The 20,450-nt window shown below is 48.8% G+C and overlaps 1 protein-coding gene across 4 annotated transcripts in view; it reads right to left on the reverse strand.

Annotated features, from left to right (window-relative positions):
• The window catches only part of FAM168A (family with sequence similarity 168 member A), a 198,478-nt gene that overhangs the window by 6,203 nt on the left and 171,825 nt on the right, over window positions 1-20,450 (reverse strand). For 2 of the 4 annotated variants that reach the window (XM_065656785.1, XM_065656768.1), the window contains 4 exons: window positions 13,333-13,458; window positions 5,023-5,165; window positions 2,210-2,384; window positions 688-818 (listed from right to left, as the gene is read on the reverse strand). In XM_065656785.1, coding sequence (XP_065512857.1) covers window positions 706-818; window positions 2,210-2,384; window positions 5,023-5,165; window positions 13,333-13,458 — 557 coding nt within the window. In that variant the 3' untranslated portion in view covers window positions 688-705. The remainder of the gene's footprint in view (window positions 1-687; window positions 819-2,209; window positions 2,385-5,022; window positions 5,166-13,332; window positions 13,459-20,450) is intronic. The other 2 variants (XM_065656793.1, XM_065656776.1) reach the window with 1 other exon arrangement.

Raw genomic sequence — 20,450 nt, forward strand, 5'->3', positions numbered from 1 at the left:
AAAATATGCTAATTGCGTAACCAATTTTCACGGGCAGAATTAGCCCAGTGTGATGTTTGCAGCAAGGAGAGATTTCAGATAAAGCCCCGTGGCTGGATGAGATCCCCGCTGCCTCCCGTGCAGCACCATGTGTTCCCATCAGCTGCGTTGCCCGTTAATTGGGTGTGATGGACCAAGGGCTCCAGCAACACGCGGAGAGTGGCTAAACAAGCAGCTGGGATTTCTGGGATCCTGAGCACAGCGGGAACCTGCAGCTGGTTGCAGGCAGCTGCACGCAACCCTGGTGCTAATGAACAGGGCCAGCTCCCAGCACATTTTAGCAGAGAATAAAAAAAGCATAAGCAAGTGATATGAAAGATGGGGAGGTACTCTTTATCAGGGAATGTAGCGGCAGGACAAGGGGTGATGGTTTCAAACTGAAAGAGGGGAGATTTAGATTAGATATTAGGAAAAAATGTTTTAGGGTGAGGGTGGCGAGACAGTAGCACAGGTTGTGCGGAGAAGCTGTGGATGCCCCATCCCTGGAAGGGTTCAAAGCCAAGTTGGACGAGGCTCCGAGCAACCTCCTCTGGGTGAAGATGTCCCTGCTCATGAGGGGTGGGACTGGATGGGCTGGGAAGGTCCCTTCCAACCCAAACTATTCTGTGATTCTAAGGGCAGAGCAAGACCTGCCAAGGCATCACTTACATGAATTGGCCGGCGGGTTTACCAGTGTGGAGGTACGTAGCTGTAGGTGGGGGTTCCTTGAGCCCTGTACGTTGGCACAGAAACTGGATGTGCTCCGATGGCGGTGTGTTGTGGGGTGGTCAGCAAGGTTCCTGCAACGGCATGGGGAAATATTTAGCAAGGAGGAGAGCTCCATCAAGGTACGGTGCTGCAGACCGCATCCGAGGGGCAGGCACAGCATCACCTGCCTTTTTAAAATTCTTAATTTCTCCCAAATATTATTCTGCCCATCAGACCTGAGTCAGAGACATTTTACTCATGCGGTTCCACAAATGGAATAAACCCACCTGAAGCTCCAGCATATTTTCCATTGTTACTTTCTGCCCTTAACTCAGCTTTTCCCAATTTTCCTTGTCCGTAAAGACCGGCAGCAGATTTAGCCACTAACCTGGTGACACCTTCTAGCTGCTAAATTGCAACAGCAGCTCACGGCAGCGATCTGAAATATCTAAGGGCCAAACTGGAAGGTGCGATGGAGGAGACAAGAAAAAAACCCAGACTTTCCAGGGAAAATTTAGAAAAATTTAGAAAATTTTAGGCAAGAATTTGCACGGTTCCTTCAGTAGGCATGAGGAGGGAGAATAAAACCCCAAACTACTCCATTCTGGGAGGAACTGGGTGCTTGACCCAGTGTCTCAGTTTCTGGGTATCTTTCTACAAATGCCGCTAATGAAATGTTCAGATGTCGCACGTGCAATAATTACATCTTTCCACTTTTACAAGCAACAGTAAATCTCTCAGAGTGGTTCCTGTCATACCCAGGCTGCAATATCTCTGCTTGCAGCAGGGATTGTGTCTCATAACAGAGTCCTATTTCACAGCCCATACAGATGCAAAAGGATGAATGATGCATTTCTTGGCATAATTCAATGCACAACCCTAAGAATTGTCAGTGAGAGAAATACAGGCTTTGGAAAAAATATAATCAGCCCATATCCTTACTTAATGTGCTATGAGTTAATTGTAGTCTATCAGGATTGAAGCAATTCTGCAGATAAAATGCAGAGGATTTGGGGTACATAAACCAGCGTTAATTTTCATTTTGTCAAACACGAGTATGACCATAAGTGTCCTAAAATAAAGGAACTTGAGGATTGAAATGCAACAGTTTTTGAAGACGAACAAACCTGGTCATTCCTCTACTTACGGAACAGACAGAGGAAAGAAAAATATATTTGAGGATGCAAGAGTGCATCCCTCTTGAGTGAGGCAAATGAAAGGTCTTCTCTGCTATCCTAAAAACTGAGTTAGATCAGTATCAGGAGCAAATTAAGACCAGAAGTATACTAAAAAAGCTACAATTAGCTGCATGCAAGGTGCTTCTGCAGCCACTTGCCAGATACGCCCTGCAAGGCTGTGGGTAACACATCTGATGCACAGAGAGATTTTCATCCAGGACAAGTCTCCTGCACGGGTTGTTTGGATCTGTCCAACCCGAGAGACGAAATTATAGCTCAGAACAAGGGAAGATTTTCCTTCTTACCTGCTGACATGGCCATGGTGGTGCCAGCGACCATCCCCATGGCCACACCGTTGGTCCTGGGTGCAGCGACCGGAGCTGGGTAGATGGCCGACGGGATGCTGTTCGGCTGGACCACGGTGGTGTGATGGATAACGTGAGGCTGTGCCGCGTACACTGGCTGGGTGTAATAAGCTCCCTGTTTGAAAAAGGAAAAAAACAACCATAGTCTTTGTCATTTGATCAAAAGCACAAGCCAAAGCAGTGATCAATGGTGCAGAGTCTGGTTGGAGGCTCAGTACTTGGTCCAGTCTTGTTCAGCCTGTTCATCAATGACCTGGACTGAGTGAACCCTCAGCCAGTTTGGAGACCATCCCAAGCTGGGAGGACGGGCTGACACACCAGAGGCTGCGCTGCCATCCAGAGAGACCTGGGCAGGCTGGACTGGGCAGAGAAGAACCCGATGAAGTTCAACAAGGGCAAGTGTAGGAGGCACAACCCCAGGCACCAGTACAGGTTGGGGTTGACCTGCTGGGAAGCAGCTTTGCAGAGAAGGACTTGGGAGTTCTGGTCGACAACAGGTTGACCATGAGCCAGCAATGTGCCCTGTGGCCAAGAGGCCAACGGTACCTGGGGTGTGTGAGGAAGAGTGTGAGCAGCAGGGCAAGGGAGGTTGTTCCTCCCCCTCTGCTCTGCCCTGGGGAGGCCACATCTGGAGCACTGGATCCAGTTCTGGGCTCCCCAGTTTAAGAAGGACCAGGAATCACTGGAGAGAGTCCAGCGGAGGGACACAGAGATGCTGAGGGGTCTGGAGCATCTTGGTGATGAGGAGACACTGAGAGAGCTGGGGCTGTTGAGCTGGAGGAGAGAAGCTGAGAGGGATCTGATCAATGGGATCAATATCTCAGGGTGGGTGTCAGAGGATGGAGCAGACTCTGTTCAGTGGTGCCCAGCGCCAGGGTGAGGGGCAACGGGCGCAGACTGAAACACAGGAGGGTCCATCCCATGGATGTCAGGAACTGTCCTCAAGAGGGATGAAGGCAACGGGACCAGGACGGGGATGAGCATCACAACCCGGAGTGTCAGCTCATCGGGGACAAACCGTGCAGCCTCTGTTTGGTGGGATGAAATGGGGCCAGGACCCAGAAGACTGGTGTTGGTGGTGTATAAAATGAACAAGAGGTGGAATAAAAGGAGAAACCACAGTTCTCGGCTGGTCCCAGTGAACTGGCTTGGGTCCGGGAAGGATGTGATTTTCTCAGGTTTTCAAGAGGAGATAGAGAGGCTCTGAAAGGCTGCCAAGACCCACAGGATTTTGAAATGAGGAGGGATGGATGGGTGGGAATAAAAGAGCCAACAGCAAAAGCTCCATGTCCATAATAATAAAGAGCCTGAAACGTGAGCAGCTCAAAGGAGGGAACAACCACCCCTGGGACAGGCAGGGACAAACCAGGACAAACCAGAGACAGTCGGAAATGTTAGAGGCTTTAGAATACAAAAGGGAGATTTTATCGTGTGTTACAAGAGCCACTAGAAAACCTCTGAAGGTGTGGAGTAAGGGGAGAAGGAGATGCAGGTGAACCATTAAATTACTTCTTTTAGGAGCTACAAAGGTTGATAGGACAAATTGCAGATGCGGAAAGGCATTTCCGAGGACATGCTAGGATAAATTAGCCTCATGAAGAAAAAAGTGATTGAGAAATCAGCTGCGAAGAAGGAACATCCCAAGCTGCTAAGTCCTTCTTGCTGTCGTTCCCTTCCAGGTGTCCAGGCTGTTGAAAATCTTATTTGTTGATCCCTGGGAAGCAGAGATGAGGAAAAGGCATCTGCAAGCCCTGCTCCATCTCTTCAATTGCAGCAGGACATTGGAGAAACCACTCCATGAGGTTGTAGCTACTAGAAAAGTTGGTTATTTGATATTAGAGAGGAGAGGAAAAGCCAGAGGAGCTGTAAGGGCAGAGTGCTCCGAGGAGCTTGTGATGTTCAGCGGGAAGGGCCATCAAGGTGATTTTCGGAGGACACCTGCCCTGAGTTGCCTCCCTGCAGAGGATCTTGGCCCCAGCACATAGCTGGAGGTGGTGGCAATGCAGGAGAAAAGATGGTCCTGGAAACCCCTCCAGATGCTTGGGGAGGAGCTGCTCCATCAGGACACGAATCCGGGTCATGCTTCAAGTAGCGTGTGCTGGTGAAGGTGACACAGGGGCTTTTCCATGGGAGGTGGCAGGAGGGTGATGCAAGTCGAGCGAGATGCCAACAGCCACCAGCAAGTGGACCTTGTGGTGACCCAGACTTATTTGTGGCCTGGGGAAGATCAGTGTTGAAAGCTGTGGAGGGTGGGGAGAGGTGGGTGCAGGGACCATCCTGGAGCCAGCAAGCCCCAGCAGTCAGGTGTGGGATTTTGGAGGAAGGCACCTGACTCCCAGCCTGGCCACTGCGTTGACTCTGCTGCACAATGACAACTGCACAAGACCATGTCTTGTGTGCACTGCAACAGGCTGCCCAGGGCAGTGCTGGAGTCACCATCCCTGGAGGAGTTGGACAGACGGAGATGAGGTTCTCAGGGACATGGGGCAGTGCCAGGGGTGGGGGAACGGTTGGACTTGATGATCTTGAGGGTCTCTTCCAAACAAAATGATTTTATGATTCTATGTCTCATCCAGAGGATCCAACAGAGAAGGCAGGAGAGAGACTCCAGCATCCTGGAGACCCACCCACCATGAGCACCTTCATCCCACCAGGACATGGATGCTCAGCCCTGATGGCCAAGGACGAAGCCCTTCAGGAACCTCGGGTTGTATCTGGATGCTGTTGAGTGAGGTGGCTGCTGAGGCACCTACCTGGGCATACAGGTTCTGCTGTGGATAGGCACTTCTGATGGGGTACATCGCGGTTTGGTATGGATTTGGAGACGGCGAGTAGGGAGGAGGTGCGTTGTTACTCTGGGTCGGTGGGACCTTGTAGGGAGTCCCCGCAGTGTACCCTGGTGAAGACAAGAGTAGTCCAAGTTAGGGGGGGATTTACAGCTGCAGAAATGGTCCACCCAGCACATGAGCAACCCAAACCCTTCATGTTCAGCTGGCTGAACATGAGCCAGCGTGTGCCCAGGTGGCCAAGAGGCCACCAGCATCCTGGCTGGGACCAGCACTGGTGTGGCCAGCAGGCCCAGGGCAGTGACCGTCCTGTGCTGGGCACTGGGGAGGCCAAACCGCGAATCCTGGGGGCAGTTCTGGGACCCTCATGCCGAGAAAGCCCTTGAGGTGCTGGAGCGAGTTGAGAGAAGGGAACGGAGCTGGGGAAGGGGCTGGAGCACAAATGTGATGGGAGCGGCTGAGGGAGCTGGGGGTTCAGCTGGAGAACAGGAGCTGAGGGGAGACCTTCTGATCTCTGACCTGCCTGAAAGGAGCTTGGAGCCAGGGGGGGTCGGGCTCTGCTCCCCAGGAACAAGCGCCAGGACCAGAGGAAACGGCCTCGAGTTGCGCCAGGGGAGGTTGAGGTTGGATCTGGGGAACAATTTCTTCCCCAAAGGGCTGTGGGGCATTGGAACAGGCTGCCCAGGGCAGTGCTGGAGTCACCATCCCTGGAGGGGTTGGACAGACGGAGATGAGGTTCTCAGGACATGGGGCAGTGCCAGGGCTGGGGAACGGTTGGACTCGATGGCCGTAAAGGTGTTTTCCAAGCAAAATGATTCTGTGATTCTGTGATTCATGATGAACCGGCTGCTCGCTGGGCATCACTCAGCATGGAGGAGAAGTACCAAGATGCACCAGCATCTCCTGATGTCCCACAAAACCACAGAATCCCAGAATGTCAGGGATTGGAAGGGACCTCAAAAGCTCATCCAGTCCAATCCCCCTGCCAGAGCAGGAACACCCAGATGAGGTTACACAGGAAGGTGTCCAGGCAGGTTTTGAACGTCTCCAGAGAAGAAGACTCCACAACCTCCCTGGGCAGCCTGTTCCAGTGTTCCATCACCCTGACTGAGAAGAAGTTTCTTCCCAAATTTAAGTGGAACCTCTTGTGTTCCAGCTTGAACCCATTACCCCTTGTCTTACTGTTGGTAAGCTCTCAGTCCAGCATCCAGCCCCTGGCTAATGGACCACAGCTGCACCCTCCACCCAGCCCTAACAGCAGCTCTTCCCACACGGGGCCACAGTAAAATCATTGAATCATTTTGGTTGGAAAAGACTTTTAAGATCATTGTGTCCAACCATTAACCCAACACTATTCCTAATGGTCAAGGCTTGACTTGATGGGACTCAACCAGCCCTTAAAACACCCAAGGCAGCAGCATCCCGCTACCTACATACCCATCTCTACACATCTACTTGATGAGAAGAATGTCTTTGCTTCTCTCCTCCCCAGATTTTTGTCCTTTCACATTTTTTGGAGGGGTGTGATGGGCAAAACGGGCATTTAATTACTGGAGGATCTAATTTCATGGCACAGTATTGCTGTGTCCTGCCTATGTCCCCAAGCAATGACCAGAAAAGTATCAGCACCGATGCTCCAAACCTTAATATTAAGAGGTAATTTACGGTTGGACTCAATCATCTTGAGGGTCTCTTCCAAACAAAATGATTCTATGATTCTACGAAAATGATGCACATCTTCAATTATTTCATCAAGGTGGGCAGTGCTAAGCAGTTTTCCCTGCTGTAAAGGAGGGCTGAGACCATCAGCCCACCTTGCAGGTGGAAGAGGCAACCCCAAGTGATGCTCAAGCACCTTTATACCTGTTGCTGCAGGCTATTTGCATTAGATTTGCATTAGAAAATCTGTTTTATTGCCGTTATGAAAAGCCATTTGCGCGCGGAGGAATGGCGACTCGTGCGGGCAGCGGTTGGGCAGCCAGGGAAGCGTCCCCTGAGATATTTTCAGCTTTGTGATCCTGATACAGCACATTGCAGCAATTTTTATCCTTCGTTTGGATGTAAGAAAAAGAAAATGGACTTCAGCATCTCCCAGTCTTCCCCGTCATCTCCCATCACCCCATCAGGCTGTTTAACTGGAGCATCCGAGTCCCAGATTTACACTTTATCGAAGGTCTAAAGAAACTTTATCTTACCTTGTGGCATTGAGGAGATGCTCAGTATATGGGGAACAAACTAAACTGTAGGATCCTTTCCAAAACATGGAAATCTGTCCCCCAAAGTAAACCTAACCTAACAAAAACTAACCCAAGGGATAATGTGATATCAGCTGACCTGCTGGCTGTGGGTGTCACTTTGGGTTTTTGCTGCTATTTGCACTGTTTGGTGCTTATAAAATTATATTTTCCTTCCAGGAAGAACCAGCAGTATCAGCTCAAAATCCTTTAGTGCAAGTCTGATCATATTTGAATTTTTTTTTAAAGGCTTTCCCTGGAATGAGGACATCCCATAACAATCTCTGCTCTTCTTCTACCTTCCTACCTGTTGGCTTGTGACGAATACGGGGTTGACCCTCATACCCTCCATCAATTTTGCTCTCCAAAACGAAGGGGTGGCTTTAAGCAGGTCCATTATAACACTGTATAATCCCATTTTTGTTACCCAGCAGCAAAGTACCATAAGCCCTCATGTCATCTCAAGGAGGAGAGACCTTCCCCGAGGACCAGGGATCCCTGCACCAAGGAATTCCCAACCTTTAGAGGCATTTCCAAGGAAGGCTCCATCAAGTTGAGTCTACAACGTTATGAGTCAAGTGCTAAATTGGGGGGAAATCCTCAAGAATACCTAAAGTTATGCTTTTAATTTAAATAAATTAGGGTAGATGAAAAGCTGAGCTGCTGCCTCGAGACACCCCAGACTGTATCAAGTGAGCTGTGAAGGCATCGAGGTGTTGGTCACAGCTCGATGAATGGCTAAAATAATGGATACAGTAAAAAATATGCTTGTATGAGCAAGGAAAAGCACGTGGGGTGGGATGGCTGGTGAGAAACAGCCCCAGGAGGGTTGGGAGGAATCATCCTCAAAGCACATGGGCCCCCAAGACCATGTAGGATGGAGAAGTCAAGGCTCAGCCCAGCGATAAGATGTTTAAACACTCAGATATAATGAACTAATTTACTCAACCAGTGTGTAGGGCAGCAATTAATGAAAGCCAAGATTTCAAATCTGCTAATATCCTGTATTATCCGCCCAGCACTGAAACAGCGTGAAGATAATGAGGAGCTTTCAAGGAACTCCCAAACAGCATCTCACCGCCTCCTGATTACTGCAGATTGGAAAAAAAAATGTCTTAATTAAAGTAGCTGTGACCCTTTTTCTGACTCACATTAGCAGAAGAGCAACTATCTTTAAATGAGAGATGGAAGCAATGAAAGGAAACGCTGGTTCAAAACAGCAGCAGGAGTGGAGACTCTTCCACCATGAGATCCTCCAGGAACCCAACAACGTCACCTACAAACCCACCAAACTCCTGGTTTTTTCAATTTTATGGATTTTTTTTCTACCCTGAACTCACTTTTTTCAAACAAAGACCTTGGAGGCCGCGAGTTTTTGACTTCATTTCTTCTGGGCATCTGGAGATGCGGACCAGCTCAAGGCTGCGTGGTTTCACTGCCTCAAACACTCACACTTGCTGCCATTTCCCGATGACCAAATCACAGACAATTTAGTTACGATATTAAAAAAGGTATTAAACATAATAGTCCAGGCAGATGTAATCTTCTATGTTTATATATTAGGAAAAAAATAGAACAATTTGCGGGTAAAAACGAAGCGTTATCAAGTTTTAACGATAGAAGATGGTGGATGCTCCTCTCAGAAAAGCACGTCTAACAGCTAATTTTAAAGCCTAATTATGACTATCTAACACCTTATTAGGATTAGGAGGTTGGCATGGCCTATGCTTCTGCCACTGCCCAGTTCAGCAGCAGGCTGGGATTTTAAAAGCAACAACAAGCCTTTAAGCTCCAGCGTCTATTAAAATTGCTGATGAAATCCCTCGTGCCGCTCTAGAAATCTCAACCTTATTGATCTTGCAACACAGAGATGCCCGGAATTACAGGGATACATTTTTCTATATTTGTTCTGAGTTTGGCAATGGGGAGGAAAAAGCTTTGTCCTGAATTTTGTGTCACCAGCTCCTTTTGTTTCCACATGAGGAGTTCACCACAAGTATGATTCCTTAGATGGATAATTGACTGGTGGCCACATCCAAAGAGTTCCAGTTAATAGCTCCATGTCCAAGTGGAAACCAGTAACAAGTGGTGTCCATCAAGGGTCACTACTGGGATCAATACTATTTAACATCTTCATCAATGATGTAGACAGTGGGATCGAGTGCACCCTCAGCAAGTTTGCAGATGATCCCAAGTTGAGTGGTGCAGGTGACCCACCTGAGGTATGGGATCCATCCAGAGGGACCTGGACAAGCTGGAGAAGTGGGACCATGAGAACCTCATGAGGTTCAACAAGGCCAAGGGCAAGGTCCTTCTCCTGGGTCGGGGCAACCCCCGGTGTCAGTCCAGGCTGGGGATGGAGGGATGGAGAGCAGCCCCCAGGAGAAGGACTTGGGGGTGCTGGGGGTGAAAGATTGGCCATGAGCCGCAACGTGCGCTTGCAGCCCAGAAATCCACCCGTGTCCTGGGCTGCATCCCCAGCAGCATGAGCAGCAGGTGGAGGGAGGGGATTCTGCCCCTCTGCTCCGCTCTGGGGAGACCCCCCTGCAGTGCTGGGCCAGCTCTGGGTCCTCAGCACAGGACACACATGGAGCTGCTGGAGAGGGGCCAGAGGAGCCCCAGAAATGACCCGAGGCTGGAACAGCTCTGCTGGGAGGACAGGCTGAGAGAGCTGGGGTGTTCAGCTGGAGAAGAGAAGCTCCGGGGAGACCTTAGTGTGGCCTTTCTGGACTTAAAAGGGGCCGAGAAGAAAGATGGGGACAGACTTTTGAGCAGGGCCTGTTGTGATCCATCACAAGGGGTGATGGTTTGAAACTAAAGGAGGGAGATTCAGGTCAGACATGAGGGAGAAATTGTTGGCCCTGAGGCTGGTGAGAGCCTGTCCCAGGTTGGCCAGAGAGGTGGTGGATGAACCATCCCTGGAGACATCCCAGGCCAGGCTGGACGGGGCTCTGAGCAACCTGAGCTGGTGCAGATGTCCCTGCTCATGGCAGGGGGGCACTGGGGGAGCTGGGAAGGTCCCTTCAATTCAAACCATCCTGCAATTCCATGATTTTGTGATTCTATAAAAACAGACTTGCACTTTTCAGTAAATTCAAGCTGTGTCGAAGGAGGATGCACTCGCCACACTCCCACCCCGGGGAGCAGAAGGCAGCTCCCCCAAGGAGGACACCAGGCAGACCTTGGGGCTAAAAGCCAAGGTGGATGGTGGGCAGGAGTAAACAGCCATGAGCAGCTTTGGGAGGTCCTGCGTGGTTGCGTGGCCCAGCTGAGTCTGACTGGTTCCACGTGTCTGGTCCTGCTTCTCCTACCACCCTCCAGCTTGGCTCATGCTCTCCAGACGTTTTCCTGGCTTTATTGTCCATCCACCTTCCCTTCCCCAGGAGCTGGAGGAACAGCTTTGGAGGAGTGACCATGGGGACATCACTGGGGAAGGTACCATGGTGTGGACACCAGCACGGGCAGCTCCTGGCAGACTTGTGCTGCCTCTGCCAGAGTCCTTTGTGGCAGATCATCACTGCCACCACTATTGTCACCAGCCGGACAAAAGCAAACAGGAAGCTCTGGGGCAGAAATGACCATAAGTAGCAAGCGATAGGATGAGAAGAAATGGCCTCAAGTTGTGCCAGGGGAGGTTGAGGTTGGATCTGGGGAACAATTTCTTCCCCGAAGGGCTGTGGGGCATTGGAACAGGCTGCCCAGGGCAGTGCTGGAGTCACCATCCCTGGAGGGTTGGACAGACGGAGATGAGGTTCTCAGGACATGGGGCAGTGCCAGGGGTGGGGAACGGTTGGACTCGATGATCTTGAGGGGCTTTTCCAACCAAAATGATTCTGTGATTCCATAAAACTCCTTGCTCACTACCACACACAAAGCTTTCTGTCTTTGACCCCCCCGATCTCAACTGGAGCATCTAAGCTGTGAAACAAAACACCACAGGAAAAATTAAGCTCTGAAAACCCGCCATTAAAGGACAAGACAACAAAAGGCAAAGGCATGTCCCCACACTGCAGGCAAGGCCAAGATGAAGGTACCTGGGCAGCCCTACCCAGCCTTTAATTTCACACGTGTCTTTCCACCAGCTTTCGGTGCAGGTTCACAGCCCTGCTGAGCCCTCAGCACCGGGTGCAGACGTGGGGAGGTACGGAGCAGATATTGCATATTTATTCTTATTTATCTCTCTTCACCCTGGGAACAGAAGACCTCATCTCCAAGGCTTCTCCTCCATGCAGATCTGACACCTCGCCGATGCTCATGAATAAGCTCTCACCCATCTCCTGCCACAGGACACGTGGGGAAGGTTGTTCTCCCAAGAACGAAACCTGAGCTGGGTGAGATGGAGCCCAAGAACACAACCAGTGTGGGATGCCCAACCTGAAATGCTTCTGATTTTCCAGATCCTGCGCTTGGGGTGGCATCTCCCAGCAGAGCTCTGGCAAAGCCAACCCCAGCCTGCAGCGTCTCTGCAAATCAAAACCTCAAGGCTTTATCTATGAAATTCAATTTTCAAATTAAATGTGCCCAAGCCAGTTCTCTGGAAAAGAGGCCGGCCTGCATGGGTCTGGTCGGTGACTGCATTATTAATCTCTTTTATCACCCACGCTTGGTGGTCACAGCCAAATTTTGTCCCTCAAACCCTTTCCTACCCTTGTACCTGCTCTTTCCCCCTCTCATTTCAAGGGAGGAATCTCACTCAGAGGTGCAATGGGGAGGAGAAATCCCACCCAGGCATGGGCTGAACTCCAAGGGCATTTTCCCGAATAATATCTCGTTTTCTACTAATTACAAGCTGAGATTTTTTTTTTTTCCCAATACTTACAACTGGCTCAAACCTGGACTGGCGTGACATGAGACGTGATGCAAAGCCCATGCACCATGTCAGGCGTACAGCCGCTACCCCAAAGAACAGCAGGGATGGCCCTTTTCAAAGAGAAAGTCTCCGAAAGCTTTGAATAGACTTACTTTTAATAATTATTTTCATTTAAAAAAAGAACAATTTTTTTCCCCTCATCTCATGATTTAATTTAGCAGCAAAAAGGCAGCCTGGAGCAGACAGACGTGTGCACGGCCACAATGGTCCCAGCCTTGCAAACAACATGGCCCATGGAGAGTCACCTTATATTATTTTCTCCATAGGCAACTGGGAGTTTCTCCAGGTCCCAGAGGTGTTTGGAAGGTTAATTTTGCATTTTGAACCTGGGAGTGGTCCCACCTCATGGGGGCCTCATCAGGGACCTTATCACCCCTCCTGGAGCCACTATTTGGCCCCATCAAGGATGAGATTAGAAGGTTCCACCTAGAAAAGCCTGTTTGACTGTGATCCATAAGCAGCATCTCCTTCCCCCTGCCTCTGCTCAGCCAGGCTGACTTAAAAAGTGGGAATTTCACTCAGGTTCCTTGAAAATAATGCTTTGTTTTGGAATTTTTTCCCTTTTAAGGGAATAGGAAATCACCACGTTTTGGGTTTTTTTCTATGCATACCGTTGCTCAAGTACAGAGCATCACCACTGCAGATATATGGGGTGTTTCAAAAAGATGGACCCTATTTCAAAGCAGTGCGAATTCACATTGGGTCCATCTCTCTGAAACACTCTGCAGACAACCTCAGGTTGATCCTGGGGACCAAAAGCTCAGCTAAAAGTGAGACCTTCACCCTTTTCCACTTGACTTTCTCCTCTGAAGGAGCCTTTAGAGGGTCGGTGCTCTCCTCTTCATGCTCCTTCATGGTTTTAGCACATGCGAACAGAAAGGAGCAAGGATGCCACCTGGTTTTCAGAAGAAAAAACCCAAGAGCTCCACAAAAATTTCCTCCCAGGAGGGAAATTCAGAAGCAGAGAACTCCTGGGACCTGCAGCACCGTCACCTGTATCAAGGCTCAGCACCCAAGGAAGGACACACGGACACACACGCACCTGCACGGACACGAACGATCCTGCCTGTTGGCTCATCCCAAATAACCCCGTCCCCAAATAACCCACAGGAAGGGAGGCAAATGGGCAACAAAACAACCAAATAAAACCCCAGAAGAAAAAGGTTTATTTACTGAATGCTGCAGAAGAAGCCTGATAAGTTCTGTTCTCGGTCCCGGTGTCCACCGGGAGGTGGAAGGTGCCCTCCGTGGCACAGGAGGACGAGGTCTGTGGCCAGGCTTGCTTCATCAGAAGTGTCGCTTGAGTGGAGACAGAGAACACGTGTCACACAGAGAAATGAAGATTCAAACTTCCCACGTTTACGTCCCATTTGAACCGCTTTGCTGTTCTCTTGCTTTTTGCTTTTTTTTTTTTCCCCTCTTTTAAGGACAAACAGCTGTAGGAATTTCACATGGTGGTTCCTCTCACCGCACCTGCTTCCCATAGAGGGATGGTTGGCACAGTTACCAACCCCAAACAACTGGTTTTCTGAGCGAAGTGACCTAGGTGAAGATCTACAGCTGGGGGACAGGGTCAGCAGAGCCACCAGCCCTCCCCAAATGCCACTGGCCACATAGGGACCAGTAACTCTTGTCCTTGGCCTTGTGTTTCCAAAGCTGAGCCTGGTGTCCAAGGCATTTTATTCTCAGTAAAACCCTCCTGAGATGCTTCCATGGCAGGTACCAGCAGTGGACAAGGTACCGGTCACTGTGACCATCCCATGACAGCGCTGGGTGGTCATTAGAAACTCTGGAAAGGACAATGAGAAGCAGCAGCTTTGGGCTGCTCACCCCATTATCCCAGTTTGTGGAAAAGTATTTACAAAGCTGAATAAAATAGTCCAGAAGAATCTCAAGAGCCAAATCTCGTGGGATTTGAGAAGGGACCAACAGAATTTGGTCCTTCTGTGGGTCTTTAATTTTCTGAAACGGGACAAGGTCTTCTACTAAGTGCCATAATCACCTCTGTATGATGAGCCAGGACTGGCTATACCTTTATCCTACATGCAAAGACATTGCCAATGCTCAATTAAGAATTGTTATTACACCAAAGGCTTTCTGGAGCACATCTACAGAGAAGGCAGATCACCAACACAAGCCTACAGCAAGGTTCCTTCCCAAAATTGGTGCATCTTGGAAAGGCTTAACAGGTCTTTTTCTGTCTTTCTTCTTATTCCCCCTCCCCGCAAAACTATGGATCCATCCTAACTTATTATTCCACACTGATCTCAAATGGTGCCTCCTACCATCCTTAATCCCACCACCTCCATCTTTTGAAAGCCTCAGCCAGTTATTACCGCTCGCTGCTTGCCGCCTTAACCAGCTGCTTTCGCTGGCATTATAAAAGAAATAAGCTCCAGGTTTTCCATGTACCGCAGTATTTTGCACACCCAGCTACTAAGGAAAGAAAAACCAAGTGAGGGCTGATTGATCCTCAACAAGCCGCTTAGTGATTAGAGCTCGCTGTGAGGTTGTGGAAGGTAAAGGAGGTAAAATGATGCTGGAATCAAAGAAAATCACCAATTTTTGGCTTCTTTAAAGGTATTTTTTTTTGTGAACGTGGATGCTAAGCTGTTGACACACTCTCTCTACAACATCTTGCTGAATTCCCCAGGATCTCTAGAAGGTTGGAGGTCAGGGCATGTCCCAGTTGTCCCCTTCTCCCTGCTCAGGTGATGTTAGGGACAGGTAGGATTTCCTCAGAAATGCAATAAAGAGATTTTGGGTCAGATCCGCAAACTCAAGAGACTTCTGGAGATTTAAAAAAAATACTTTGGGGCAAGAAAGGAACAACAGAGGCATGATTTTGTAGGCAGGGAACTGTTTTTGATGGCAGAACCAGCTAACTCGGACAAAGCCACCTGGGGAAGAAAGAGAAGCTCTTTGGAAGGGACACCATGGCCCTCAGGAGGAGGTGGTGGGTTCCCCATCCTCCCCGTCAGCCCCAAGGGAGACATTTTAAGGCCACAATTCACAAATCCTCCTCTCAAGCACGTTCCTACCCCCTGGGAGGCTCAACACTAAGCCCTACAGAAGGGACTTCATGACTTGGTCAAGGCCTATAAACCTTTCTGCAGCCCAAAGGCAAGAGCAATGATGGTTCAAACCCCTCCAACGCCTCCATGGCTGCTCAGACGCTTAATGAACCATCTCTGAAGACGTAATTGAGAATCTGGAGTGCCACAGGGCTGGAAGTTGGGGATGAGTGACCAAGGAGGCCAAGGAGGAATTGGTGTTGGTGCCACAGCCGTTCCTCCTCCCTCACCTTCTTAAAGAGAAAACCGGGAGGTTGGTGGGAAGCAAAGGATCCAGGCTGCAATTTCTCCTCCACCGCAGCACTGATCATGTTCTGCTCCTGGTCCCTCTCCCAAAAGGTTTGCGAGTTATTAAGGATTTCCAGACTGCTTTGCTTTATTTCCCATGGTCTGCTGCACTCCTGAACATGAGAGCTCACTCCCAGCGCTGAGACAGAAACACTCTTACGCTTTTATTCAAAATCGGATTCATTCCGATTCGGCCTCTGGATTTCACAAAGGTTTTAATCTCCAGGACTGACAAGGCAATTTATTTAGATGTTATATGAATTCTTCCTCAGCGGATTTTCCTCTCCACATCAGACCTATCAAAAAAATCAAGGTATTTGGGTTTCGGATGGCTGGGAGCTTGCAGCTTAAGGCTATGTATGTTTTTTACACTAAATCATGGATCCTCAGAGAATCTGTCACTTGAAATTACACAAAAGGTGAACCAAGGAGGCTTCTAGGAACATTAGTATCTTCTGGCACTTTCCAAAACCTGCAGTTTGGAGAGGTTACAATCCAGCCATGACTATTTAATGTCATTTAAGGTCAATCTCCTACCAGCATCTTCTGGATTTGGTTTAGCCTCTCACCTTCATTGTTCAGTGAAAAATAAAGAGGTTTTATTCACTATCTGTTGGATCTCTGGCATATCTGGTGGTGGGAACTGAGAATGGGTCTCTGCAGAGCTGGGGCTGGTCTCTCCGCCTGCGAGGATCTCTGGTCAACGTGGTAACGTTCAGGAGATATTTTAACTGGAACAGGGAAAAACACGCACAAGACATGGGCCTGTTGGAGATGGGCCAGAGGAGCCCCAGAAATGACCCGAGGCTGGAACAGCTCTGCTGGGAGGACAGGCTGAGAGAGCTGGGGGGTTCAGCTGGAGAAGAGAAGCTCCGGGGAGACCTTAGTGTGGCATTTCTGGACTTCAAACAGGCCGATGAGAAAGATGGGGACAGACTTTTGAGCAGGGCCTGTTGTGATAGGACAAGGGTTGACGGTTTTAAACTAAAGGAGGGAGATTCAGGCCAGACATAAGGAATAAATTCTTCCCCTCTGAGGGTGGTGAGAACCTGTCCCAGGTTGGCCAGAGAGGTGGTGGATGAACCATCCCTGGAGACATCCCAGGCCAGGCTGGACGGGGCTCTGAGCAACCTGAGCTGGTGCAGATGTCCCTGCTCATGGCAGGGGGGCACTGGGGGAGCTGGGAAGGTCCTTCAACCCAAACCATTCTGTGATTCCATGAAAGCCCTGCAAGGCTCTACCAGATATTCATCCTTCCAGACTCCGAGATACTCACCTTAGGAGACCCTTTGGTGTCCCCAAATAGTCAACAGGCACCTACAGAAGATGGTCGAGAGCACTTATATGTGGAAAGACAATGCCAACGCCTTCCCTCCACAGAGCGATGTTTCCTCTGGGAAGGCCCCAGCATCAGAAATGGTGGATCGGAGCCTCCGTCCTGCCCCACAACGTCCCCACAGAGACCCCTCATTTCCGAGGCGGCTTTTAGAAATATTCTGTTGTGCTCAGCAAGGGCACTGAAGCAATGGAGGCAAAGCACTATTTTCCCCTGCATTATTAATCAGCGCAGTCAAAGCATAAACCAGCCTGCACACGAAAAGCGCGTGTCCTACTTTCAGGAAAATAAAAAGCGTGCTGTAATGGGGGGAGTTAAAACAAAACAACCATCTCAGGAAGACAGAATGCCTTGGAGGGAACATGCACCACGCTTAATGAAGACATACATTATTATTTCTTTTTTTTTAAATTGGCACGCCTCATGTCTCTGCAGTAGAGTGATTTTAAGTGCTCATTTTTTACGTACTTGAAAGGAAATTTTTTTAATAACGCTGTCCTAAATAACCAGGCTTATTGCAAGCACCGGAGTTTGCAACGCCAGTGTTTTGTAGTGATCTTGTAGCTTCCCTTGTGCCTCTACCTCTAACAAATATGGAAAAAAGCAACAGGAAAATCACAGAGTCACAGAATAGTTTGGGTTGAAGGGACCTTCCAAGCTCTCTGGCCAACCTGGGCCAGGCTCTCACCACCCTCAGGGCCAACAGTTCCTTCCTCATGTCCGGCCTGAATCTCCCTCCTTTAGTTTAAAACCATCACCCCTTGTCCTGTGGCAACAGGCCCTGCTCAAAAGTCTGTCCCCAAAATCACACAAGGCAGAAACCTGTGTTGTTTCAATGAATTGGAACGGAAAGAAATTAATTCCATTTGGCTGAGCTTGGTTATCTATGCCTTGGGAAGGGTTGCTCTGAAATGAACTGGTGAAGAATTTATCACTCTTTTGGAGCTCAAACATTAGCCAATATTCACCTCACACTGAGAGAGCAAGAAATCAAGAGTAGTTCCAGTTACCATTTTCCTTTCCTCATTGCTGCTGAACCTGCACGGACCAAGAGGACTCTAGAGCTCTCCCATCTCCTCTCCACATCTCCTTACGCTTCTCAGATTGAGGCAATTACAATGTTCGTGGCACTAAATAATTTAATTTTCCGTGGGCACGCCATGGTCCTGGGAACCATGAGGTCAACAGAAGAGCAGCAGCATCGCTACCTTCCAGCATCACATCAGGGAGGTAGCGTGAGTGTTTGTAGGACATCGAGGATGAAAGCGGATGGCAGGAATTTGAAAACTAGACTTTGAAAATTAAGCACCACCGATGCACTTCTCTTCACCTGGGGTGAACCACAGCAAGGGCAGAAGCAGAGGGTGGTGTCCTCATCTTCGCTCGGTGGTTGACCTCTTGCTAAGATTTCATAGAATAGAATCATAGAATTGTTTGGGGTGGAAAAGCCCCACAAGACCATTGAGTCCAACCATTAACCTACCTTAGGAACTACCCCATGTCCCTGAGAACCTCATCTCCATCTGTCCAACTCTTCCAGGGACGGTGACTCCACCACCGCCCTGGGCAGCCTGTTCCAATGCCCCACAGCCCTTTCTGGGAAGAGGTTTCTCCTAACACAATTCTGCCGGGAACAAGCAGCTTTCTGCTAAAGCCTCCCCATCTAAAACCCCTTAAAAATACATTTAGAATTAGTCTGCTGTTTCAGAATCAAATCTTTGAAAAAACTCAAGCTGATCCCCTCTGATTCCCAGCGTGTTTGATGGACGGCACGAAGCCCAGCAGCGTGTTTTTCTCCGCGGCGGGGCTATTTCCAGCCTCCTGGATGACAGGAGCTGATTCAATTTGAGAAAATGCTCTTTGTACTGACACAGCCGGCTGGTTTTAACTCAGCCACTGAACCACGGTATGACTTTAACTCAATTCCTTTTCGCACAGTTGAGGATGCTGCCCGCTCTGTCGCATGTACCCACTGCCCGAATATTTTACGGAGCTTATTTTGCATTAATCGTCTCTCAAAAAAAATCTTAATTTTTCTCTTTTAAGTCTGTTTTCCATCGACAAGTGACCACTGATGGTGGGAGGTCCCTCCTTCCCGGAGTTGTTACTGTGGCATCTTGCCTGTGGCAGGATCGGAATCTTAAAAAAAATAATAATAATTCAAGAAAAACTGGCAGGGAGTTGCAAATAGCTTGAAAAAAACCCTAAATTTAAGCAAGGTCTGAGCCAGGATTGTCTCTATAGCCTTTGCTCTACCTCTAAAGATAATGTTGATGGATGCCGTCCTTACTCACAGCATCGCATCGGCTTTTTCTCCACTAACTGGCACTTATTCTCCAAATAATAGGGAAAAACCCTGCCGGGAGATTAAATTGCATTGATTTCAAGAGCTGCATGATTGTTTATGGGGAGGATGGAGGTTTTTGCACAAGAGGAGTCGGGTTGAGGAGCACCAGTTTTAATCTTCACCATTTCCTCGCTAATTTAGTGCTTAGCTATGTTGTATCACATGCCGCAAGATTTTTGTTCTCGATGCAAAATGACCTGTCAGCTTTATAGACATTAGGAGAGTTCTAATGTGGAAATTACGCAAAGCAATTTTTTTTTTTTTAAGAATCATAAACAGAGAAATGGACTTTAAACATCGAGACGGCTGCAAAGGCTTTTCTTGCTTGAGCGTTAAGCTGCGTAACAAAAAGATGAGGTGAGGGGGGACAAAAATGATCAGAGGATTTTTTTTTTTTGAGAAAGCAAGTCGGTAAAGATTAGGATTGCACTTCAGAAGGGAGCATCGGGGGAGCGGACAAAAGGCTGGTTGGCACAAAGAAGATTGACCAGGGCTTTCGTTTCCCCTTTCACATCATGTAAATCTAAAAGGGACAGAAAATTATTTGCATGGCTTTAAAAAAAAAAATATCAGTAACTCGAGCCTTAATTAATCTGCAGAACTGCTTGCTGCAAAGTATTGTAGAGATAAAATATAGCAGAAATCAAAGAATGGGGGAGGTTAAGCATCTTAAATGAAAGAGAGGACACCCACAGCCACAGCCGCCAGGACAAAAGTAGGGAAAAATCAAAGTCTTCGTGGTTTTGTCCTTATAAAAGCCACCGACTAACAAGGTTTGGGGCGGATTATTCTGAGGAGACTTCTGAAGGTGGATCTGGACATTCTCAGAAGGATGGACAACCCGGCCCTCGCTGAGTGTGGGGGCTCCTTTCTGCTGGGTGGAGGACATGAGCTGTAGACGCTGCCAAAGCGACGATGGGTGTCAAGAAGGGGTGTCCAAGGGCTCATTGCTGCCCACCTACATGAACCCAAATTTCCATGGTTATCCTTGTATTTCTTTGTTCTTTCCTGGTCTTCTTGACTGGTTCTTCACCATCTGGGTTGGGGCATCCACTTTTTTCTTGTCTTTGTTGTGGGTGTGACCAACTTCTTTGCTGAAGAGAAGGAGGCTTGTCCTCCAGCCCATTCCAGGATCTACCTTTTCCATGCCACGTAGGTCCCATTTCTCAATCTTCTCCTACTATCCTGATCTATTCCAAGAAAGCAATCCCATAAAACATCATCCTGGAGGTCTCCTCCGAAGGTA

The sequence above is a fragment of the Caloenas nicobarica genome, chromosome 1, assembly GCF_036013445.1.
Source record: "Caloenas nicobarica isolate bCalNic1 chromosome 1, bCalNic1.hap1, whole genome shotgun sequence".
NCBI classification, from domain to species: Eukaryota; Metazoa; Chordata; class Aves; order Columbiformes; family Columbidae; genus Caloenas; species Caloenas nicobarica.